The sequence below is a fragment of the Rhinopithecus roxellana genome, chromosome 5 (assembly GCF_007565055.1).
Source record: "Rhinopithecus roxellana isolate Shanxi Qingling chromosome 5, ASM756505v1, whole genome shotgun sequence".
Taxonomy (NCBI): domain Eukaryota; kingdom Metazoa; phylum Chordata; class Mammalia; order Primates; family Cercopithecidae; genus Rhinopithecus; species Rhinopithecus roxellana.
The window spans coordinates 131,754,561-131,780,295 of NC_044553.1; the positions used below are offsets into that span (position 1 = coordinate 131,754,561).

The 25,735-nt window shown below is 41.0% G+C and overlaps 1 protein-coding gene and 1 pseudogene across 3 annotated transcripts in view; one reads left to right on the forward strand and one right to left on the reverse strand.

The window, feature by feature from the left end:
• Positions 1-25,735, forward strand: part of DNAL1 (dynein axonemal light chain 1) — a 52,082-nt gene that overhangs the window by 8,752 nt on the left and 17,595 nt on the right. For 2 of the 3 annotated variants that reach the window (XM_030931476.1, XM_030931477.1), the window contains 4 exons: positions 1,193-1,410; positions 11,361-11,399; positions 15,399-15,508; positions 18,874-18,929. In XM_030931476.1, coding sequence (XP_030787336.1) covers positions 1,408-1,410; positions 11,361-11,399; positions 15,399-15,508; positions 18,874-18,929 — 208 coding nt within the window. In that variant the 5' untranslated portion in view covers positions 1,193-1,407. Of the gene's footprint in view, positions 1-555; positions 1,411-11,360; positions 11,400-15,398; positions 15,509-18,873; positions 18,930-25,735 lie in introns of those variants that run through there. The other variant, XM_010382607.2, reaches the window with a different exon arrangement.
• Positions 16,141-16,239, reverse strand: LOC115897812 (annotated as a pseudogene).

Below are 25,735 nucleotides of genomic sequence, written 5' to 3' on the forward strand. Positions count from 1 at the left end.
CCTGGGTTCAAGGGATCCTTTTACTTTGGCCTCCCAAATTTCTGGGATTACAGGCATGAACAAACTGCACTAGGCCACTATGTATAATTTTAAAAGAAAATCGTACCAACTATTTTGTTTGGTAACTTCTATTTTTACTTAAAATATGACTATCTTTGGATGTGAATAGATGCCTTTCAGCAAGTCATTGGTACTTTTTTAGCGGAAGAACATTATTGCATTGGATGTTCAATACTACTCACCAATTTTCTCTCTCTCTCTTTTTTTTTGTTTGTTTGTTTTGAGACGGAGTGTCACTCTTGTTGCCCAGACTGGAGTGCAGTGGCGCGATCTCGGCTCACTGCAACGTCCGCCCGTCGGGTTCAAGCAATTCTCGTGCCTCAGGCTTCGGAATTGCTGAGACTACAGGCGCGTGCCACCACACCTGGCTAATTTTTGTATTTTTAGTAGAGACGGGGTTTCACCATGTTGACCAGGCTGGTCTCAAGTGATCAAGTGGTCCTCCCGCCTCAGCCTCCTAAAGTGCTGGGATTACAGGCGTGAGCCACTAGTCCCGGCCACCAATTCTCTTTTGTTGATAATTGAGTTTTTGTTTTGTTTTGTTTTGTTTTTTTGCTATTAAAGCTTTGAACATACATCTCTGTGCTCAGGATAAAGTCCTAGAAGTGGAACTGCTGGATCACAAAGGGTGCAAAAGTTTTTGAACAGCCGACAGCCTTCCAGAAAGGCTGTATCAATTATAAACAGCAGCGTATTTGTGTGTCCCTACTTCTCCATACCCCTGTCAACTCTATGAATTATTATTATTGTTAATTTTTAGCTCATTTGGTAGGTAGGGGAAAAAAAGACACCTTGGTGATTAAAAACAACAATTTGTGATATTTAAAATGTGGAACCGAGCTTTTAGCCGCCTCTGGCGCCTCTGGATCCAGGGTAAAGAAACATAAAATCGGTGGAGTTTGGCTCTGGTATTCTCAGTGGGATGGAGAGATAAATTACGGTAAGCCGCTTATTCTCCCTCGTCCGGAAAAGGGTGGGAAAGGCCATCGGTAGGGGAAAGGAATTAAGAACATTATTTTATGAAAAGGGCAGTTGTTAGGGGGACGTTTTAAGGTTTTTAACCTTAGGCGGGCGAGTTACTACAGATCAGCTGAAACTGCTTTCGGTCCTGACCACTCTGTGCGCGGTTAAGCCCTAGAGCAGCAAAAGGGCAGCCAGCAACAGCCGGACGGGAGGACCCCGGCGGCCGCCACGCAGTCCCACAATGCCCCGCTCGCACCACCCTGAGGGCGGAGAGAAAGGACCGCTGCCGGGCATGGGTCTTCGGCGGAGAGCGCCGAGAAGTGCGCACGCGCACTGACCCCGCGGGCCCTAGCAACCAGAGCAGTGACAGTAGCAACCGCCGGAATGGTGAGTACCTTTCGGGCCGCGTAGCCAAAGCTGAGAGAAGATTGGGAGTGGAAAAGGGTGACTGTGGAGTGTTGAGGGTCTGGGGGTCCTTGAGCAGCGGAAGGGAGCCGGTAGCTGATGCTAGCTCTGTGGAGTCAGGGGCCCCAGGCGAAAGAGAAGCCCTGGCGGGGGGTGGTCTGGGGTGAGGGCGGCCTGGGGTGAGGGCGGCCTGGGGTGGATCGGAGGTTGGGTTAAGGTGGAGGGACTCTGACAGGAGAAAAGGGAGGGCGAAGAGCAGGAAATTCTCCAAAAAGAGCGTATTGGAGTGGGAAGGGTGATGGGAAGGAGAGTGTAGATAAAGGTATCTCTTTACATATAAGTAATTTTAATGACCCCCCCCCCCCGTCGAGATGCAGGGAGGGACTAGTTACCAGAGGGTTCTGTATAACACGGATTGCAGCAGCATTCGTGACCTGTGATGTACCCTGGTTGCCTTCTGAATGACTATGAGTGCAATTATTAGGTAACGCTGTAAAACACACTCTGGTGGATGTATTAGAGCACTGATTCTCAAATTTCAGTATGCATAGGTATGGGCTTGTTGGAATGCAGATTATGAATTTTTAATATGATTGGGGGTTTCAAGAATGTGCATTTCGGGAACACACCTCAAGTGATTATAAAATTGGGGGGCATCCCACCACAATGAGAAATGCTGTTACCTTAGGTTTGAAATCTACCAGCTGTCTATCCAATCAGAGCTCTTTATGAAGTAATGGTTTTACCTAGAGATGCTCCTCAACTCTTACTTGAAGTGTTCACTCTCTTGCTTACATACTTGGTAGTTCTAACTAGTCGTTTGAAAAGGATTACAGACCCAGACAGAGCTATTGAGCAAACTATGTGATGTCCTACTGGATAGAGATGTTTATGAAGAAGAAGCATAATTACTTGTCTTCTTTTTGTGCTTCCAGTGCTATATTAGTGGGCAGAAATTGAGCCCAAGAGATGGAAATGATGAGGAAGTCATGCCTGCCCTCAACAAGATTAAATACCACTCTTTAAAAAGTAGTTTCCCCCCTGCTTTCCTTACTTTGTTCCCCAAGCAGTTAGCTGAAAGCCACTGCCAAGGAAAGTTGAAAGTTCTGGAACCTAGGTTTATATTCAGGTGAAGAAAGCCTCAGACCTAAATATTTATGAAAGTATGAGCCATAGTGATTGTTGAAAATCTTCAAATAGAGAATCAGAAAGAGTACAGTTATAAGTCACTTAATGATGACAGGGATACATTCTAAGAAACACATCATTGGCAGTTTTGCCTTGCAAATATCATAGAATATGCCTACAAAAACCAGATGGTGTAGGCTATTGCTCCTAGGCTACAAACTTTTATAGCATCTTACTGTGCTGAATACTGTAGGCCATTGAAACAATGAATTTGTGTATTTAAACATAGAAAAGCCTCCAGAGTGCGGTGGCTCACGCCTGTAATCCCAGAACTTTGGGAGGCTGAGGCTGGCAGATCACCTGAGGTCAGGAGTTCAAGACCCACCTGGCCAACATGGTGAAACTCCGCCTCTTCTAAAAATACAAAAATTAGCTGGGTGTCGTGGTACACCTATAATCCCAGCTACTCAGGAGGCTGAGGCATGACAATCACTTGAACACGGGAGGTGGAGGTTGCAGTGAGCTGAGATTGCACCACTGCACTCCAGCCTGGGCAACAGAGCAAGACCCTGTCTCAAACAAACAAACAAACATAGAGAAGTTACAGTAAAAATACAGTATTACAGTCTTATGTGACCACTGTCTTATATGTGGTCGGTTGTTAACTGAAACTTGTTATGCAGCTCATGACTGTATTTAGAACTAGCTTAGTCTGCAGACTGGCAGACCTGGGTCCTCCAGAAATATGGGGCCACATAGTATTTTAATTAAAAAAAAATCTTTCAGTGTCTTTTTTTTTCTCTTATGACCTTCCACTTCAGGACAATGTCTTCAAATGATGATATCTCACATTAAAACCAAGATTTCCAATTTCTCTTGAAAAATGAATATCGGGGCCTGACGCGGTGGCTCACGCCTGTAATCCCAGCACTTTGGGAGGCTGAGGCGGGCGGATCACGAGGTCAGGAGATAGAGACCATCTTGGCTAACACGGTGAAACCCCATCTCTACTAAAAATACAAAAAAAAAAAAAAAAAAATTAGCCAGGCGTGGTGGTGGGCGCCTGTAGTCCCAGCTACTCGGGAGGCTGAGGCAGGAGAATTGGGTGAACCCAGGAGGCGGAGCTTGCAGTGAGCTGAGATGGTGCCACTGCACTCCAGCCTGAGCAACAGCGTGAGTCTCTGTCTGAAAAAAAAAAGAAAAAGAAAAAGAAATACCATGTTTCACCATTGGATACTTTTTTCACATTTTCTTTTTTTTTGTTTGTTTTTTGTTTTTTGTTTTTTGTTTTTTGAGACGGAGTCTGGCTCTGTCACCCAGGCTGGAGTGCTGTGGCCGGATCTCAGCTCACTGCAAGCTCCGCCTCCCGGGTTCACGCCATTCTCCTGCCTCAGCCTCCCAGGTAGCTGGGACTACAGGCGCTGCCACCTCGCCCGGCTAGTTTTTTTGTAGTTTTTAGTAGAGACGGGGTTTCACCGTGTTAGCCAGGATGGTCTCGATCTCCTGACCTCGCGATCCGCCCGTCTCGGCCTCCCAAAGTGCTAGGATTACAGGCTTGAGCCCCCGCGCCCGGCCCACATTTTCATATTACTGAGATATAGTATGTTATAACTGGCAGCATCTTTTCTTACTTAATGATACATAAAATAAAGGTGTTACTTACAATTAATGGAGTTTTAAATTTGAAGAAGTATGGTATTAGGGTAGCTCTTTTCCCCAAGTCCCACCTGCTAACAGTTGTCTGGAGCTGAGTAGAGGTTATCTTCTTTACACTAGTCCTGTCCTTACTTGGCCAGTTTTACCGCTTAGTGATGTCCATGAGGACCTTTAGGCATTTGAATTTTTGACTCCTTCTGTCTATAGGGAAACCAGTTACCTTATACCAATTTATATTGCCGCAATAAACAGCTAGTTGGCTTCAACTCTTTTTCTACAAACAGTGTTGTGAAAATACCTTTTTATGGACCCATGCAAAAGATTTCTCTTGGAAACACACCCAGGAGTGGGACTATACCATCATAGGATCTATGTATACTTAATTTCCCTAGGTGCTTTTCAGGCTGCTTTCCAGAATGGCTTGACCAGTGTTTACTTCCTCCAGCAATGCAGGAGAGTTCCCATTTCTTCTTGTTTGTTCGTTTTGTTTTGTTTTGATACAGAGTCTCACTCTCTCGCCCAAGCTGGAGTGCAGTGGCACAGTCTCAGCTCACTGCAGCCTCTGCCCCCAGGGCTCAAGCGATTCTTCTGCTTCAGCCTCCGGAGTAGCTGGGATTACAGGCACTTGCCACCACGCCCAGCTAATTGTTGTATTTGCAGTAGAGATGGAGCTTCACCATGTTGGCCAGACTGGTCTCAAACTCCTGACCTCAAGTGATCTGCCCACCTAGGCCTCCCAAAATGGTGGGATTGCAGGCGTGAGCCACCATGCCTGGCCAAGAGTTCCCCTTTCTTTATGTGCTCATCAACTTTATAACTTTTGCCAATCCGAGGGTGTGTTTTAGTATTCCATTGTTTTACTTTGCATTTTTCTGATTCTCAATGTGTTATAACACCTCATTTCATATATATATATATATATATATATATATATATTTGTTGTTTGTTTTTGTTTTTTGGGGGGACAAGATCTCGCTCTGTTGCCTGGTCTGGAGTGCAGTGGCTCCATCAGGGCTCCTCCACCTCCTGGGATCCTCCCACCTCAGCCCCTGCGAGTAGCTGGGACTACAGGCCTGCACCACCATGCCTGGCTGATTTTTTTGTATTTTTAGTAGAGAGAAGGTTCTCCATGTTGCCCAGGCTGGTCTTGAATTCCTGGACTCAGGTGATATGGCCGCCTTGGCCTCCCAAAATGCTGGGATTACAAGCGTGAGCCACCATGCCCAGCCTTCTTGATATTCTTATTAGTCATCTGGGTTTCAGTTTCTGTGAATTATCTGTTCATATTTTTACCAATTTTTCCATTTTTCTTTTTGTTTTTGAATTTTAGGTGTTCCTTGTGTATTCTAAATATTGGTTCTCATTGGTTTCATGTTGAAAATATCTTCTCTCGGCCAGGAGAAGAAGAATAAATAAATAAATATATATAAATTATTATAAATAATAATTATTATTCATAGTGGTGATTAGAAGTGATCCTTGATGTGTTTGAGATTTTTTTTTCTGTTTTTATTTTTTTGAGACGGAGTCTTACTCTGTTACCCAGGCTGGAGTGCAGTGGCGCAGTCTTGGCTCACTGCATCCTCCACCACCCGGGTTCAAGCAGTTCTCCTCCCCAGCCTCCTGGGTAGCTGGGATTACAGGCACCCGCCACCATGCCTGGCTAATTTTCATATTTTTAGTATAGACGGGGTCTCACCATGTTGACCAGGCTGGTCTCAAACTCTTGACCTCGTGATCCACCTGGCTCGGCCTCCCAAAGTGCTGGGATTACAGGCATGAGCCACTGCACCCAGCTGATGTGTTTGAGATTTTAAAGGGACTACATTTAATGTTACCTTCTCAGTTAGGCCCACTTTGACCATTTTATTTGAAACAAACATCCTCCACACTACATTTACATACATTCTGATACCCTTTACCCACCTCCAATGTTTTCCTTTTCCTTAGTAATTGTTACCTTCTAATATACTATATAATTTTCTTATTATATGCAGTTCTCCCTTGGTATTCATGTGGGATTGGTTCCAGGAATCCCTAGATACTGAAATCTATGGATCTTCAAGTCCCTTACATATAATGGTGTAGTATTTGCATATAACCAACACACATCCTCCTGTATACTTTAAATCATCTCTAGATTACTTATAACTACCTAATACAATATAAATATTATTTAAATAGTCATTATACTGTATTTTTGTTTTGTTTTGTTCTGAGATAGGGTCTCACTCTGTAGCCCAGGTTGGAATATAGTAGCATAATCATGGCTCACTGCAACCTTGAACTCCTGGGCTCAAATAGTCCCCCTGCCTCAGCCTCCTGAGTACCTAGGACTATAGGTACATGCTACTATGCCTGGCTAATTTTTTTATTTTTATTTTTTGTAGAGATGGGATGTCACTATATTGTCCAGGCTGGTTTCAACTCTTGGCCTCAAATGATCCTCTGACCTCAGCTTCCCAAAATACTGGGATTACAGGCATGAGCCACTGCACCTGGCCATTGTTTTTACAATTTGTATTATTTTTTATTGTTGTTATTGTTGCTTTTTAGTGGATTTTTTTCACATGTTTTCTATCCATGGTGGGTTGAATCTGCAGATGTGGAACCTGAGGATATGGAGGGCCAACTGTATATATTTTTATCATCTGCTCCTTCTAATAGATGTAAGCTCCATGAAAGCAGGGATCTCTGTTTTGTTCATTGATATATCCTAAACACATAGAGGAATGCTTGGTAGATAATAGACAATTAATATTTGCTGAAATAAATGAATTTCTCCATTAAGTATGGTGTTTGTTGTGGAGTTTTGGTATATAGCTTTTATCAAGTAAGGAATTTCCCTTTTTATTTATTTTTTATTTTATTTTTGGAGACGGGAATCTTGCTATGGTGTCCAGGCTGGTCTCAAACTCCTGACCTCAAGGAATCCTCCCACCTCAGCCTCCCAAAGTCCTGGGATTACAGGTTTGAGTCACTGTGGCTAGCCAGGCAATTTCCCTTTAATTTTTAGCTGAGAGCTTTTATTTTATTTTTTAAAGAGCTGAGGTCTTACTATATTGCCTAGACTGGCCTTCAATTATGGGGCTCCAGCAATCCTTCTGCCTCAGCCTCCTGAGTAGCTGGGACTACAGGCATGTGTCACCAAACCAGCTGCTAAGAGCTTTTAACATCAGATGTAGAACTTTATCAAGTACTTTTTCTACGCTTATTGAAATAAATGTGACTTTCCCCTCTAATCCATTAATTAGTTATATTTATAGATTCTTTTGTTGTGTTCCTTGTACTCTCAGGATAATTATTCTTGATCACGGTTCAATAAATACCATTGACTTTGACAACCTGATTTTTCTATTTCTTTTTCTTTTTGTAGAGATGGGGTCTTGCTGTGTTGTCCAGGCTGGTCTCAAACTCCTGGCCTCAAGCGATCCTCCAGCCTTGGCTTTCCCTAGTGCTGGGACTGCAGGCATAAGCCACCATGCCCAGCCTGAAGATATAATATTGTATCTAGGATTTTCAAATCCATGTTGAAAAGTAAATTGGGCTCCTTATGTGGTTATGGCATCAAGGTTATACTAGCCTCTTAAAATAAGTTGGCAGCGTTCCCTCTTTTTCTGGTTTCTGAAACAACTTGTTACAGGGAATACCCTTGAAAGCTTAGTAGAACTCACTTGCAGAAGTGTCTAGGCTTGCTGTATTAGGGGAGGAGAATAAGGGTAAATCTATCATTTTAATATTTTAAATAGTGTTGGTCTATTCAAATTTTCTTGATTCTTATGACAGTTTTGACACTTTTATGTTTTTTATAGAAATGCATACCTTGTCTAGGTTTTAAATCTTATTGCCATATGTTTGCTTATGATATTTATTTTTTATTTTGGAGATGGAGTCTTGCTCTGTCGCTCAGGCTGGAATGCAATGGCGCAGTCTCGGCTCACTGCAACCTCCACCTCCTGGGTTTAAACACTTCTTCTGCCTCAGCCACCCAAGTAGCTGGGACTACAGGTGCACACCACCATGCCCAGCTAATTTTTGTATTTTTCATAGAGATGGGGTTTCCCAATGTTGGCCAGCCTGGTCTCAAACTCCTGACCTCAAGTGATCTACCCGCCGCAGCCTCCCAAAGTGCTGGGATTACAAGCATGAGCCACTGTGCCCAGCAATGATATTTTATTTTTAAAATCTCTGTGGTGTCTGTAGTTATTTCTCTGTATTCTGTCTCTTTTTCTGTATGTGTGTGTATGTGTGTGGTTTTTGTTTGTTTGTTTTTTGAGACAAGATCTCGCTTTGTCACCCAGGCTGGAGTGCAGTGGCACCATTTAGGTTCATGCAGCCCTGACCTCCCAGGCTCAAGTGATCCTCCCGGCTTAGCCCCTGCCCAGTTCCCCAGCCCCCTAGTAGCTGGAACTGCCGGTGCCTGCCACTATGCCTGACTAATATTTGTGTTTTTTTGTAGAGACAGGGTCTTGCTATGTTGTCCAGGTTATATATATTTTTTGAGACAGGGTCTTGCTCTGTTGCCCAGGATGGAGTGTAGTGGTGTGATCTCGGCTCACTGAAGCCTCCCTCCCTGAGTCAAGTGATCTTCCCACCTCAGCCTCCCGAGTAGCTGGCACCACAGTCATGCGCCACCTTGCCCAGTGCCACCACGCCCTAATTTTTATTTTTTTATTTTTATTTCATTTTTTTATTTTTATTATTATTTATTTTTATTTTTTTTGAGACAGAGTCTCGCTCTGTCGCCCAGGCTAATTTTTATTTTTTGTAGAGACAAAGTCTCACTGCCTTGCCCAGGCTGGTCTCGAACTCCTGGGCTCAAGCAGTCCTCCCACTTCAGCCTCCCAAAGTGCTGGGATTACAGGCATGAACCACCATGCCTGGTTCATTCTATATTTTCAATTTATATTGCCCTCTTTTTTGCTCAATCAGGCTTGCCAGGGATTTAAGAACCAACTTTTAGTTTTGTTAGCTATTTTATCCCCCCATTCTGTTTTCCATTGACTTTTTCCTTTGTATTTCCTTCTACCTTCATTGGGTTTGTAATGATGTACTTTGCCAAATGTGTGAACGCCTAGCTCATTTGTTTTCTATCTCTTATTTTCTGACAAGTGTATTTGAATCTGTAAGTTTCCTTCTTAGTGTTATATTCCCCAAATTTTGACTTTTTTTCTTTTATTATTTTATCATTTTCTTTTTAACCCAAGGGTTACTTATTAGTATGTCTTTACTTTCTAGACATAATGTATATATTTGTGAACAAAAATTCTCTCAAAAGGAAAAGGGAGGGAAGAGACCTTATTTCAATGAACAGTTTACATATGGCTACATGCAGCCTTAGGTGTAGAAGGAAGGTGTGTTCCAGAGAACAAAGGGAGAGCTTGAGTTTTATAGCCAAAGTTGCCACCTTCTCAATCAGGTCTGTTTATGCAAATGAAGGATTCAAACTCATTCAGTTCTGGTTCGTTGATACAGCTGGGCCTTGATTGGTTGAGGCAAGTGAACTGATTGGTTGATTCAGGTGAGTTCTGATTGGTTAGTTCATATGAACTCTGGAAGTCCCAAAGTTGAACAGAGGTGTGTTTTTTGGGGGAACTGGAATATGCGTATGACCTCTAGTAAGCAAATGGCTGCTTGACTCTAATTAATTTGATTTAATCTAATTAATTTTTTCCCAGACAGGCTTGCCCTGTTGCCCAGGCTGGAATGTGGTGGTGCGATCATACCTCACTGTAACCTTGAACTCTTGAGTTCAATTGATCATCCCACCTCAGCCTCCCAAGTAGCTAGGACTATAGGCATGCACCACGGTGCCAGACTAATTTTTATTTTAAATTTTGTTTTGTAGAGGTGGAGTCTCTGTATGTTGCCCAGGTTGGTATTGAACTCCTGGCCTCAGGTGATCCTCCCACCTTGGCCTCCCAAAGTGCTGGGATTATAGGTGTGAGACACTGTGCCTAGCTTAGGCCCTGTTTTAAATTTAGGCCCAATTAACTACTCAGGATTCGTCTTGAAGCATTGATTCTTTCAGGTTCACATTTGTTCACATAGTTTAAAAACTTTCCTTTTGTTATTCTTTGGGGTTCTTTTTTAAAAAAAGAGCACCGGCAATAATTCATTAAGGATATCTTCCGTTGGGTACCTTTAGAGTTTTAAATATATTAAATTGAATCTAAGCTGCTATTAATTATAAGGTGCAACATTATTTTATGTTTTACTAAGAAAAAATGGTTTGAACTGAACTATGACAAATACTTTAAATATTTAAAATTTTTATTTTGTACTTATTGATAGAGTTCTTTTAAATGTATGTAGACATACAGATTTTTTATCCTATCCTTTATCCTCATCCTTTGCAAACATAAAAAGGAATATATGATAAGAAATAAAGTGGTTAATATTTTTCTAAAATTTCACCACTGCCACCTGCCCACAGCAATTGTAAATTGTTCCTGAGTATAAGATATATCCAAATTTCAATATTAAAATGTAAGAAAGATGTAGATCCTTAGAATCAGTGAAATAAGATGTATTTTAATATCAAGTATTGGAAGCTACATATTTTTTGTAAACCAAGTGGGAGTGAAGTGTATGGGTGTTACATAATGATTTCCTTATTTTTTTCTCAGAGATATTTAAATTATTCTGATTTCAGGAAATTAAAACATCTTCTTTGCATATAAAATCTTAAAGAAAGAAATCCTTTTAATGGTAGAAGCCAAGGCTAATAGTTATTGCTTGAAAAGTGTATCAACAAATAACACCAATAAAGACAACTTGGGGCCGGGCGCAGTGTCTCATGCCTGTAATCCCAGCACTTTGGGAGACCGAGGCGGGGGAGGGCGGGGAGGAGGGCAGATCATGAGGTCAGGAGCTCGAGACCAGTCTGGCCAACATGGTGAAACCCCATCTCTACTAAAAATACAAAAAATTAGTCAAGCTTGGTGGTGCGCACCTGTAGTCCCAGCTACTTGGGAGGCTGAGGCAGGAGAATTGCTTGAACCCAGGAGGCAGAGGTTGCGGTGAGCGGAGATCACACCATGGCACTCCAGCCTGGGCGACAGAGCAAGATTCTGTTTCAAAATACATACATACATACATACATACAAGCAACTTTTTTTCTTTTCTTTCTTTTTTTTTTTTTAAAGGCAAAAGCAACAACAATCAAAGAAGCCTTAGCGAGATGGGTGAGTACATGAGTTTTTCCTCCTTTTAGAAACTGTACAAAGAAAAATGTTAGATAGTTATTCAAATCTAGCTATTTAATGCAAAGGATCCTTTTGGTATTGGAACTATTCAGCTATCTTGACTATGGTGGTGGATGCATGAACCTACACAGATGATAAAATTGTGTAAAACTTAATATACACATACGGCCGGGCGTGGTGGCTCACGCTTGTAATTCCAGCACTTTGGGAGGCTGAGGTGAGCGGATCACGAGGTCAGGAGATCGAGACCATCCTGGCTAACACGGTGAAACCCCGTCTCTACTAAAAAAAAAAAAAAAAAATACAAAAAATTAGCCGAGCGCGGTGGCGGGCACTTGTAGTCTTAGTTACTCCAGAGGCTGAGGCAGGAGAATGGCGTGAACCCAGGAGACAGAGCTTGCAGTGAGCCGAGATCGCACCACCGCACTCCAGCCTGGGCAACAGAGCGAGACTCTGTCTCAAAGAAAAAAGAAAAAAAAAAACAACAAAAAACTTAATACACACATACAAACACACAGTCATACATGCACATGAGCACAAGCAAACTTGGGAAAATCAGAATAAAATCAGTGGATTGTATCAATAACAATACTATAGTTATATTATACTGTAGTCATAAAATGCTACGCTTGGGGGAACTGGACAAACTTCAAATATTGTAATAAAAATTTCAATTAAAAAAATCTGACCACTGGAAGATTTAAATATGGAAAAGCCGATTTTACCTATTGCTATAAAATTGCTGGAATTTCTGTGTTAATACATTTTCTTTTTCAACTGTATCATCACTAAGCTACATATCATTTTCATATGCTGGAGTCATATGGGTTGTGAATTATCTAGGCTTTAGAAGGTGGTTTTAGCCTCGTGGAGGTTAGTATAGAGACAATCAATGTGGACAGTGTAAATCATGCATAGGCAACTGAAAAGAAAACACTGAATAAAAATACTCAAGTAGCAATACTAGAAAGGAAACTACATTGTAAAAAAACATGCATTATATATAAATTATATTTTCGGTATTATATAACATTCTATACGGTTTGAACAGTTAGAATTCAGCATTGTAGACATAATTTCCATAGAGTACAGAGATGGCTTCTGAATTTCTGTGCCCATAAACTTGTCTATGTTATCAGTAGTTTTTTTGCTTTGATTCTCGGCCTTTTGACTAAGATCTAGTGTAGTTTTTTTGCATAATAATGTACCTTTTGCTTTTGTAACTAGGCTTTGAATAAAAAGGCTTTCAGAAGTGTTGGTGTCTGGGGAAAATAGACAAAAGTCGATAAAATAATGAAATACTTGAATTCTTGTTTTAGTGCTTATAAATTTCTCATTTACTTTAAATGTATTTTTATAATTTATTTCTGTTTGGTTAAATATTTAATGAAAAATCTTAAGAAAGAAAAGAATATGGAGTAGACTTAGTACCAGATTTCATTTTCCTTGAATTGGATTTTGAGACTTTATTTTGCTTACAATAACTAGTGTTTTTTTTTTTTGTCTTGGCTGGTAGAGTCTATTTCTAGATTACATTATGGCCATACATTTTTTGCATTTTTTTTGTTTTTGAGACAGTGTCTCACTCTGTCACCCAGGCTGGAGTGCAGTGTCACAATCATAGCTCACTGCAGCTTCAGTGTCCTATGCTCAAACACCTGAGTAGCTGGGAGTACAGGTGTGCATTACCACCCTTGGCTAATTTGTTGTTGTTGCTGTTGTTGTAGAGACAGAGTCTCATTATGTTGCCCAGGCTGGTCTTGAACTCCTGAGCCCAAGTGATCCTCTTGCCTCAGCCTCCCATGGTGCTGGGATTACAGGTGTGAGCCACTGTGCCTGGCCCATGCATTTTTGATTTGAAGATTATTCAAGGACATCAATCTCACTTTTTCATTGATTCACGCAACATTTATTAAGGATCTACTAGGTGTCAATTTCTCCTCTAACCTACAAATATATGACATAAAAATAAACACTGAGTGGATGTGTATTAGATCTTACAACTGATTGTATGTTTTCTATCATTATTATTAAATATATTTTATTTTTCTTTTAATTTAATTTTGTTAAAGATGAGGTCTCACTATATTGCCCAGGCTGGTCTCAAACTCCTGAGCTCAAGTGATCCTCCAAGCTCAACCTCCCAAAGTGCTAGGATTATAGGCATGAGCCATTGTGCCCAGCCTGTTTTCTATTATTGACATGTGGTGATTTAAGTTTTTGAAAGGAGTTTTGTGTGTCTTACACTGCAATGGGTTATAAAAAACATAGGAAAGCAAAGGAAATGGCTCCTGAGCTTCTAGTTTTGTTTGGTTAGTTAGTTTGTTTTTCTGGGGACAGAGTCTCTGTCCCCCGAGGCTGCAGTGCAGTGAGCTCAAGTGATCCTCCCACCTCAGCCTCCACCTCCCAATACTATAAAGTATTGGCACATCACCAAGATGTGGTGTGTGCCACCACATCTGGCTGATTTTTAAATTATTTGTAGAAATGAGGTCTTGCTGCGTTGTTCAGGCTGGTTTCCAACTCTTGGGCTCAAGCAGTCCTCCTTCTTTGGCCTCCCAAATTGCTGGTATTACAGGCATGAGCCACTGTGCCTGTTTGTCATTTTACTATTGTGTTGAGTTCCCTTGTCAGATGAATAGTTCGCAAATATTTTCTCCCATTCGATAGGTTTTCTCTTCACTCTGTTGATTGTTTCCTCTGCTGTGCAGAAGCTTTTTATTTTTATTTTTATGTTTTGAGATGGAGTCTTGCTTTGTTGCCCAGGCTGGAGTGCAATGGCATCATCTCAGCTCACTGCAACCTCTGCCTCCCAGGTTAAAGCAATTCTCCTGCCTCAGCCTCCCAAGTAGCTGGGATTACAGGCGCCCGCCACCACGCCCGGCTACTTTTTTGTGTTTTTAGTAGAGATGGTGTTTCACCATGTCGGCCAGGCTGGTCTTAAACTCCTGACCTCAGGTGATCCACCCATCTTGTCCTCTCGAAGTGCTGGGGTTACAGGCATGCACCACCACGCCTGCCCGGAAGCTTTTTAGTTTTAGTTCCATTGTTTATTTTTGTTTTTGTTGCCTGTGCTTTTGAGGACTTAGCCATAAAATCATCTCCTATATCAATGTCCTGAAGTGTTTTCCCTGTATTTTCTTCTAGTGGCTTTATAGTTTTGAGTCTTACCTTTAAGTTTTTAATTCATCATGGTCGATTTTTGCATATGGTGAGAGAAAGGGGTCCAGTTTCATTCATCTGCATTTGGATATCCAGTTTCTCCAGCACCATTTATTGAAGAGGGTATCCTTTTCCCAATGTATGTTCTTGGTGCCTTTGTCAAAAATCAGTTGGCTGTAAATACATGGACTTATTTCTGGATTCTCCATTCCATTCTATTGGTCTGTGTATCTGCTTTTATACCAATACCGTGCTGTTTGGGTTGTGTTCACCTTATAATGTATTTTGAAATCAGGTAGTCTGATAACATCCAATTTTGTTCTTTTTGCTCAGGATTGTTTTGGCTATTTGTGTTCTTTTTTGGTTCCATATAAATTTTAGGACTTTTTTCTATTTCTGTGAAAAATGACATTGGTATTTTGATAGGAATTACATTGAATCTGTAGCTTGCATTGGGAAGTATGGTCATTTTAATTATATTAATTCTTCTGATCCATGAATATGGGATATCTTTGCATTTGTTTGTGCCCTTTTCAAATTTTAAATACCACAAAAATAAAAGTTTTTTAAAAATTTTCTCCTCATTTTCTTTTGGTAGGGACCTAATAGTTATCTGATTCAGCCACATATAAATCTGATTATCAGGGTCAGTAGGTAAATGTTTTCAATAAGCTAATGGTAAAGAATTATTAAGCAGTTTGCTAAATTCTAGCAATTGTTTTGAAATAAACATGGAAAAGCCTTGGGAAATTCTGGCCTCTTTTGGTTCCACATTACAATCATGGGTTATTTCTTCCAAATGTATTTTTCTCATAGGAAGAGAAAACTGGCCAGAGGCCATCTGAAGCCAAAGAGATAAAACTTTATGCCCAGATTCCCCCTGTAGAGAAGATGGATGCATCCTTGTCCATGCTTGCTAATTGCGAGTAAGTTCTCTTTTCATCCTTCTAGAATTGCTGTTAGGTTTCCCTTTCTTTCCTTAAACACACAAAGTAAGAAAATATGTTTGTTTTCTGTGGTCTTCATTTTTTTTTTTTTGTTTGCTTAGTGTAATTCTCCCTTTGGCAAGGCCAAACATGAAAAATGACTGGTTTATGGGATTATTAATAGAAACTATTGAACAGTACAGTACAATTTTTTATTTATTTATTTATTTATTTATTTATTTTTTTTTTGAGATGGCGTCTGGCTCTGTCACCCAGGCTGGAGTGCAATGGCACGATCTCGGCTCACTGCAACCTATGCCTCCCGGGTTTAAGCAATTCTCCTGCCTCAGCCTCCCAGGTAGCTGAGACTACAGGCACGTGCCACCATGCCCAGCAAATTTTTTGTATTTTTAGTAGAGACAAGGTTTCACCATGTTAGCCAGGATGATCTTGATCTCCTGACCTCGTGATCTGGCCACCTCGGCCTCCCAAAGTGCTGAGATTACCGGCATGAGCCACTGCGCCTGGCCGAACAGTACAATATTTTTAGTACAGTTTTTATAATGTGTTTGAAAATATACATCTCCTAGTCTTTTGGGAGAAGCTAAATAACACAATAAACTGTATATTTTTAAAATACGGAATGCGTCATGAATGTGTATGTCATCCTTGTGCAGGGACCATGCTAATCTATTGTTCCAGTTTAGTACGTGTGCTGCTGAAGCGAGCACCACAATAAACTATAAAATCTACTACTTTCTCTTGTAAAATTATCCACAAAGTCAGAAATGTATTTTCTTACTACATGCCTAAGAGATACCCCTTAAAAAAAAGTTTAAAGTTAATAAAAACACGTTGTAAAACATCTGGAAAATATAAGCAGCACAAAGAAAAGGAATTAACATCAACCAAAATCCAGCACTATGTGAGAACCAGTGCTAGCATTTTTGTAGAGCCTTCTAACTTAAAAAAAAAAAAAAATTCTAATTGGGATCAAATTATCCTTTTTTTTTTGAGACTTTTTTTTTTTTTTTGAGACAGAGTCTCGCTCTGTCGCCCAGGCTGGAGTGCAGTGGCCGGATCTCAGCTCACTGCAACCTCTGCCTCCCAGGTTTACGCCATTCTCCTGCCTCAGTCTCCCAAGTAGCTGGGACTACAGGCGCCCGCCACCTCGCCCGGCTAGTTTTTTGTATTTTTTAGTAGAGACGGGGTTTCACCGTGTTAGCCAGGATGGTCTTGATCTCCTGACCTCGTGATCCACCCGTCTCGGCCTCCCAAAGTGCTGGGATTACAGACTTGAGCCACTGCGCCTGGCCATTTTTTTGAAACATTCTTTGTCACCCAGGCTGCAGTGCAGTGATGTGATCTTGGCTCATTGGAACCTCTGCCTCCTGGGTTCAAGCAATTCTCCTGCCTCAGCCTCCCAAGTAGCTGGGACTACAGGTGCTCGCCACCACACCTGGCTAATTTTTTTTGTATTTTTAGTAGAGATGGGGTTTCACCATGTTAGCCGAGTTGGTCTCGAACTCCTGACCTCAAGTGATCCACCCACCTCAGCCTTCCAAAGTGCTGGGACTACAGGCATGAGCCACTGTGCCCGGACTACTTATTTTGTAATCCTATATCCTGTGACTTTAAATATCAAATCTATAGTAATTTATTTTAATTTATTTTCTCAATATATGTATTTTAGCAGCATTCTGTGGCTAATTTGAGGCAATTATACCATGTTGCCTTGTAACCATGTTTTTAGGCTACAAGTGTCTCCCATCAGGGCTATAGTATACCATAGAATCACTAGATTTTTTTTCTGATTTCTTCACCCTGTGTTTGTCTAAGTGTGATCCCTTGATCATCTGCGCTTTATGCAGGAGATCAGCCCCATCCCAAATTTATAGAAATAGAATATTTACTGATGAAACCTAGGAATCTGCATTTACAGTAAGCAACTCGGGTAATTCTAGGATGCATATTTGTGAACCCATGCATTAGACTAATATCCATCTGTGGGATCAAAGGGGAGAGCAAACATATTTAGCTTTTGTACACAGCTTGTTCTTTGTGATGAGAACACAGTGTGTCACGTAAAAATCCACCACCACATGCTTTTTTGGCATCAGGCATGATTTCAAAGTGGTCAAATATTTTTTTATCATAAAGCCATCTCAAAGGCAAACAAATTTGAGGTTTTGTACCTCATACTAAAGTACCTTGTATATCACCTCGAGTCAACCTGTTCATATTTTGCTGACAATTTCTTTGTGCTGGCTGCCTTAACAAGAATTAAAGAATTGTTTCCCAACCGTATTCCTAGATTTAAAGGCACTCTATTAATCACTGGGAGTTCTCAGGAGTGGGGGGTGACTAGAAAATATACAGATTTGGCCAGTCGTTTACATGACTTGCACACTCATAATCCCAGCTACTTGGGTGGCTGAGGCATGAAAATCACTTGAACCCAGGAGGCAGAGGTTGCAGTGAACTGAGATCATGCCACTGCACTCCAGCCTGGGCCACAGAGCAAGACTCTGTCTCAAAAAAAAAAAAAAAAAGTATTGTTCTACTAGATGGTTTTTAAACTATGTATCATAGACATCTTCCCAAGTCGGTATCTATAGCCCAATCTTCTTTGTTTTAATGGCAGCTTAATATTTCACTGTCTGTTCCTCAGTTAACAGGTGTTTATAGATTTTTTCAATTTGTCTGCTATTCCAGCAATACATATAATCTAGTTCATATATCTTTTGGCATTTATATTAATATTTCAGTAGGATGTATTTCTATAAGTGAAAAACGGAGTCAAGAAATGTATGCATTAAAAAATTTGATAATACCAGGGCCAGGTGCGGTGACTCATACTTCTAATCCCAGCACTTTTGGGAGGCCAAAGCAAGTGGATCACTTGAGGTCAGGAGTTCAAGACCATCTTGGCCAACATGGTGAAACCCTATCTCCACTAAAAATACAAAAATTAGCCAGGCATGGTAGCAGGCACCTGTAATCCCAGCTACTTGGGTGGCTGAGGCAGGAGAATTGCTTGAACCAGGGAGGTGGAAGTTGCAGTGAGCTGAAATGGTGCTACTGCACTCCAGCTTAGGTGACAGAGTGAGACTGTGTCTTAAGAAGAAAAAAAAATTGTTAATACCAAATTGCCCTCAAGAAGATTTTTTCAAATTTTCAGTGTTTATTAACTTGTGTAATCAGAGAAAAACAATGATTTTTAAATGAAGTAATAAATGCTATGATTGAGTGGGGAAGTATTACTTAAATGCTATCTTTCATGGGCACTATTGTTAAGGAATAATTTCTGATTTACCATTTAAGTTTTTCGCATTAATTTAAATTTTTTCTTTGTTCTTTTAAAGGAAGCTTTCACTGTCTACAAACTGCATTGAAAAAATTGCCAACCTGAATGGCTTAAGTAAGTGATTCACAGTAACAGATAGTTCATGGATTTCCTAGTTCTTTTAATAAACATTCCAGAGACAATATGTAATTCCAGAAGCTGGCACCTGTTTTAGCCATACTTGTTGTCAGATAATAGAATACATAAACTATGTCTTAAGTTTGATTATCCAAAGAAAAGTAGAGATAGCATGAGCTCTGAACATTTTAAAGACATTTAAAAGCTTTTATAGAGTTAGAATTGAGATGTCTTAAATATAATATCAGATTTTTAATTATATATTTCTTTGTTCAGATTTGTCTTTTCTGTATTTCCAACTTATGTTTAATTTTTAATTCATCATCCCCGTTTTTCCCGTGCTCCTTATCCTTGTTAATGACATTGCCTCCCTCCCAGTTGCCAAGGCCTCTGACTCTGTGTTAGTTTCCTATGGCTGCTGTAATTTGATGGCTTAAAATGATGGATATGTATTGTCTTATGGTTCTAGAGACCAGAAGTCTGAAATCAGTTTCATCTGGTGAAAATCAAGCCATGCTCCCTCTGGAGGCCGGAGGAGAATCTTTTTCTAGCCTCTTCCAGCTTCTGGTGACTGCTGCATTCCTTGGCTTGTGACTCATTACTCCAGTCTCTGCCTGTAGTCACATTGGCTTCTCCTTCTGTGTCAAATCTCTGTCTGCCTCCCTCTTATGAGGATACATGTGATTGCATTAGGGCACACCCTGATCTTGAGGATAATCTCCCCATCTCTCAAGATCCTTAATCATATCTGCAAAGTACTTTTTTTTGCCATATAAGGTAACATTCACAGGTTCCAGGGATTAGAATGTAGGTATCTTTGGGGAGCCGTTGTGTAGCCTACCACAGTCTTCTCTTGAAGCCCTATATGCAAGTTCATCATTAAATCCTGTTAACTCTACTCTTTGAAGGAGCACTCAAAGTATTGCTTTTCCATTTCCAGGAGTTACAACTTTAATTTAGACCCTCATCATCTTCCCCTTAGGTCATGTTCTTCAAACATTTTGACTACTTTCCATTGTAAGAAATACATCTGAATTTATTATACATTCATATGAATATGCATATCAAATATGTATATACACATATAAACTTGAGTAAAGTTTGCAAGACAGCATTTACCTTTATATAGATGGCATAGATGCCAGTAATTTTTTTTTTTTTTTTGAGCTGGCGTCTCACTCTGTTGCCCAGGCTGGATTTCAGTGGTACAATCTCAGCTCACTACAACCTCCGCCTCCTGGGTTCAAGCAGTTCTCCTGCCTCAGTCTCCCGAGTAGCTGGGATTACAGGTGCCCACTGCCACGCCTGGCTAATTTTTGTATTTTTAGTAGAGACAGGGTTTCACCGTGTTGGCCAGGCTGGTCTCGAACTTCTGACCTAAAGTGATCCACCCGCCTCAGTCTCCCAAAGTGCTAGGATTATAGGCGTGAGCCACCATGCCTGGCCACTTCCATTATGTGTTTTTAAAATTTTCTTTCTTTTTTTTTTTTTTTTTTGAGACAGAGTCTCGCTCTGTCGCCCAGGCTGGAGTGCAGTGGCGCGATCTCAGCTCACTGCAAGCTCCACCTCCCGGGTTCACACCATTCTCCTGCCTCAACCTCCCGAGTAGCTAGGACCGCAAGCACCTGCCACCATGCCCAGCTAATATTTTTTGTAATTTTAGTTTCGTGTTAGCCAGGATGGTCTCGATCTCCTGACTGACCTCTTGATCCGTCCACCTCGGCCTCCCAAAGTGCTGGGATTACAGACGTGAGCCACCACGCCTGGCTTTTTTTTTTTTTTAATGTTGATCACAACGCACTAAATTGATTTCACAACCTATTAATTTAGGCTCACGACCCATAATTTGAAAAACACTATAACTTTTGTGATAGTGAAACAGGTCAGGGTCACTGGTCTCATTATCTAAGGTGTTATCCTAGTTCGTTGTCTCATGACTCAGAAAATTAAGGAATGTGGATGCAAAGTTTGAGGTTGCAGTGAAAGTTTAATGAGTGAAAAAAGAAAGCTCTCTGCAGTGGAGAGGGAACCGCAAGTGAGTTGCTGTTTTTACAGTTGAATTCAAAAACTTTTATAAGAAACTCCTCTCACCTCTGTAGCTGTTTGAGTAACTTCTCTTATCTGAAAAGCTGTCTGCACAACTCCCCCTTATCTATGTAGTTGTGGGTATATCTCCAGGCAAGCATCAAAGCACTGCTTCTCTTCTTTGTATAATTGTGGGTTTATTTTAGGTAAGTCCCTTTCCTCCCTGTACAAGTTCCCAGGGAGCCTACTGTGTACATATCTGGAAAGGGGAAGAAACTTTCTTGGGAGTCCGCCATTTACACAAAGAACAATTTGTGCTGGACCCTACATACTTATCCGTGCAGGTGCTGCCTGAGTTTTCCCCAGGCTGTTGTATTTTTGCCTGTAGCTATGATTTTTCAGGCAGGCTGCTTTTCCAAGGACTGGCCTTAACTGTTTACTTAACTGATTTCTCCTTTTCTTCTCCCTCAATAGCCTCCTAATTGATCTCATTTTCTCCTGTATTTCTGCCCTTCAGGTGACCTTCCTCACTGATAACAGAGTTTTCTTTCTAAAAATATTATTTGAATATCATTATATCAGAGACCTTTTAATGGTACCTCTTTGCCTAGTAAAGACCAAATGCTTTGATGTTGCATTCAAAGTCATCTAAAAGCTTTTACTATCCAATTCACACCCAAATATACTATTTTAAAAATGACTTTGTAGCATTTATTAATGCAGTACTTTTCACTGAGAACAGCTTCTTCCTGTAACAGGAAAATCCTATAAGAAATTAAGATTAAGAATGCAGCCAGGGCCGGGCGCGGTGGCTCAAGCCTGTAATCCCAGCACTTTGGGAGGCCGAGACGGGCGGATCACGAGGTCAGGAGATCGAGACCATCCTGGCTAACACGGTGAAACCCCGTCTCTACTAAAAAATACAAAAAACTAGCCGGGCGAGGTGGCAGGCGCCTGTAGTCCCAGCTACTCGGGAGGCTGAGGCAGGAGAATGGCGTGAACCCGGGAGGCGGAGCTTGCAGTGAGCTGAGATCCGGCCACTGCACTCCAGCCCTGGCGACAGAGTGAGACTCCGTCTCAAAAAAAAAAAAAAGAATGCAGCCAGATACTGTGGCTTATGCCTATAATCCCAGCACTTTGGGAGGCTGAGGCAGGTGGATCACTTAAGTTCAGGATTTTGAGACCAGCCTGGGCAACATAGCGAGATCCCCGTTTCTTTTTTTTTTTTTTTTTTTTTTTTGAGATGGAGTCTGGCTCTGTCGCCCAGGCTGGAGTGCAGTGGCCGGATCTCAGCTCACTGCAAGCTCCGCCTCCCGGGTTCACACCATTCTCCTGCCTCAGCCTCCCAAGTAGCTGGGACTATAGGTGCCTGCCACCACACCCGGCTAATTTTTTGTATTTTTAGTAGAGATGGGGTTTCACCGTGTTGGCCAGGATGGTCTCGATTTCCTGACCTCGTGATCCGCCCGTCTCAGCCTCCCAAAGTGTTGGGATTACAGGCGTAAGCCACCGCGCCCGGCCCTGAGACCCCTAAAAATTTTAAAAATTATCTGGGCATGGTGGTGTTTGCCTGTAGTCCCAGCTACTTGGGAGGAAGATTACTTGAGCTCAGGAGAGTGAGTCTGCAGCGAGCTATGATGGTGCTACTGCACTCCGGCCTGTGCAACAGAGCAAGACCTTGTCTCAAAAAAAAAAAATTACGAATGCTATGTGTGAATGTCACCCCTCCTTAAAGACTTCTCTCATCTCCATCGTCAAAATTAATTACTCCTTTGGGAATATTCATAACAGTCTACTTGGATTATAATAATAATTACCTATCTCATATAATTATTGTGAAGACTGAGTTAGTATATATAGAGTACTTAGAATTATGCCTGGTGCATATAAAATGTGCAACAAATATTAATCATTATTATAGTTAATTGGGAATATGTTCTGCTCTTTAGATAGTGAATTCCTTGAGGAAAAGCATCATCTTGTTAATATTTTAATCTTCTATTCCAGTACCCCTACCCCTCGTACCTTACTCAAAGTCGGCATTCAGTACTTACACACTGCTGGAAAGTTGGCCTTCAGTATTTACATAGTGTTAACTAGTAGAGTTGTGTTGTGAGATGCCTGTCTATTCTAATTTTTTGCTGACTCATTAAACAATTTAAGCTATTACATTTTATTCTCTGCCTCAGCTTTTTTGTCTGTAATTGAAGTAACATGCTTAAATGTGACTAAGCAAGTTGATAACATATTATTTATGTTATTATTTATCATGACAGATTACATGCTTTTCTTTATATAAAAACATGACTGTGGACTGGGCATGGTGGCTCACACCTGTAATACCAGCACTTTGGGAGGCGGAGGTGGGTGGATCACCTGAGGTCAGGAGTTTGAGATCAGCCTGGCCAATGTGGTAAAACCGTGTCTCTACTAAAAATATAAAAATTAGCCAGGCATGGTGGCAGGTGCCTGTAATCCTAGCTACTTGGGAGGCTGAGGCAGGAGAATCACTTGAACCCTGGAGATGGAGGTTGCAGTGAGCTGAGGTTGGGCCATTGCACTCCAGCCTGGGCAACAAGAATGAAACTCTCTCAAAAAAACAAAGGAAGGCTGGGCGCGGTGGCTCACACCTGTAATCCCAGCACTTTGGGAGGCCGAGGCGGGTGGATCACGAGGTTGGGAGATTGAGACCAACCTGGCCAACATGGTGAAACCCCATCTCTACTAAAAGTACAAAATTAGCTGGGCATGATGGTGCGCACCTGTAGTCCAGCTACCCGGGAGGCTGAGGCAGGAGAGTAGCTGGAACCCAGGAGGTGAAGGTTGCAGTGAGCCAAGATTGCACCACTGTACTCCAGCCTGGGCGACAGAGTGAGACTCATCTCAAAAAAAAAAAAAAAAGACTATGATAATAGTGAAAATGGATGACCTTCTATGTAGGGCTGGCACTGGGTTTTAAATAACTTTCTAACTTTGGTCCGTTGGTAGAGACTCTCAGGAAAATTGTAATAATAAGAGTTCCAAAAGCTTAGTGGAACGAATACCTTGATCAATTATTGATGTCTGCTGTAGATACAAAATCAGAGAGTATAGGTATTTGCTATATTTGGCTCATTTCATTTTAGTTCTGCTAGTAACAAATACAATTTATGCAGTCTGTGGCTAGCGAATACATTTTATCTGTGACTATGAAGCAAAAAGAAGCTAATTGATCCATATGAGGATTGAAGTTATGCTTTAGCTTGCCTCCTACCCATCTCCTTTCATGAACACTGTAGTCTTACCTATTATGCCATCATGAGATGATCTGAAATAAATAGGTATTCCTATTTAACAGGTGACTTATCAGGCAGAACAACCCTAATAGCAATTTTTATTTATTGTACCAGAATTGTGACTAGAAAATTGCTTGATATGACTATGTTCAAACCACAACTAAAAAGCTGGATAATATGAATAATAATATTAAAGATTAGAAAATAAATTTTGTTGCCATTTATCTTTGGTGAAAGAGTATACTTTACTCCTTCAGGTTACAGGTTACAAATAAGCATAAAACTTGAAAGCACAGTTTTGATTTTCATCAGGATCTTGTATGAAGAAAATAATAGTACTTTTCTTCTAGTGATACCCTACTTATGCAGCACTTAAATATGGAAAATATATATTGTGTTATGTTAGAACACAATCTATTAACTTTGGATATCATAATTTATTTCCTTATACAGTAATAAATATGGTCTTTTTAGCCATTCATTACCATTTTCATGTGCAGTTTTTCAAAAAGGAGTTAGAGATTATCTTAGAAAAAATTGCATATATTTCTTATCTCCCATTACTGAGGTCATTTCTTAGTCCTCATCTTAGTTGATGAATCAGCGTATTTTTGACATGGATGATTTCTCTTCCCTCTTTAAAGCATTTTTAGTATTTGGCTTTAGGATACTGTCCCCCTTGATTTCCTCCTGTCTTTTTGGCCACTTTTTCCCAGTTTCATATCCATAACCTTTAAATATTGGAAGGCCTTAGGATTCAGTTCTTGTATCTCTTCTCTTTTTTTTCTTCATTTACTCCCTAGATTATCTCATCCAGAGTCATGGCCTCACCATCAGTATGCTGATGGCTCCCACATTTAGATCTCTAGCCCACCTGTGTCCTCTGAATTGCAGATTCATATATTCCATTGGGTGATATTTCCACAGGATATCTAACAGACATCTCATACTTTTTTAAAATTGATTTTTTCATTTTTTTTTAAATTTAATTTTATGGCTCTGGGTGGTGGTTCACACCTGTAATCCCAGCACTTCAGGATGCCCAGACGGGTGGATCACTTGAGGCCAGGAGTTCAAGACCAGCCTGGCCAACATGGTGAAACCTCATCTCTACTAAAAATCCAAAAAAGTTAGCTGGGCGTGGTGGCACATGCCTATAATCCCAGCTATTTGGGAGGCTGAGGTGGGAGGATCTCTTGAATCAAGTGTGAATCAAAGTGCTGGGATTGCAGGCATGAGCCACAGTGACCGGCCAACGTCTTACACTTAACATTTTCAGAACTGAGTCTAGATATCTTCCCCTAACCCCAGATAAACCAACTCCTGTGTGTTTCTTTTCTTTTTACAGGATCTTGCTCTGTCACCCAGGCTGGAGTGCAATGTGATGCCATCTCGGCTTACTGCAACCTCCACCTCCTGGGCTTAAGCCATCCTCCCACCTCAGCTTCCTGAGTAGCTGGGACTATAGGTGTGCACCACCAAGCCCGACTAATTTTTTGGGGG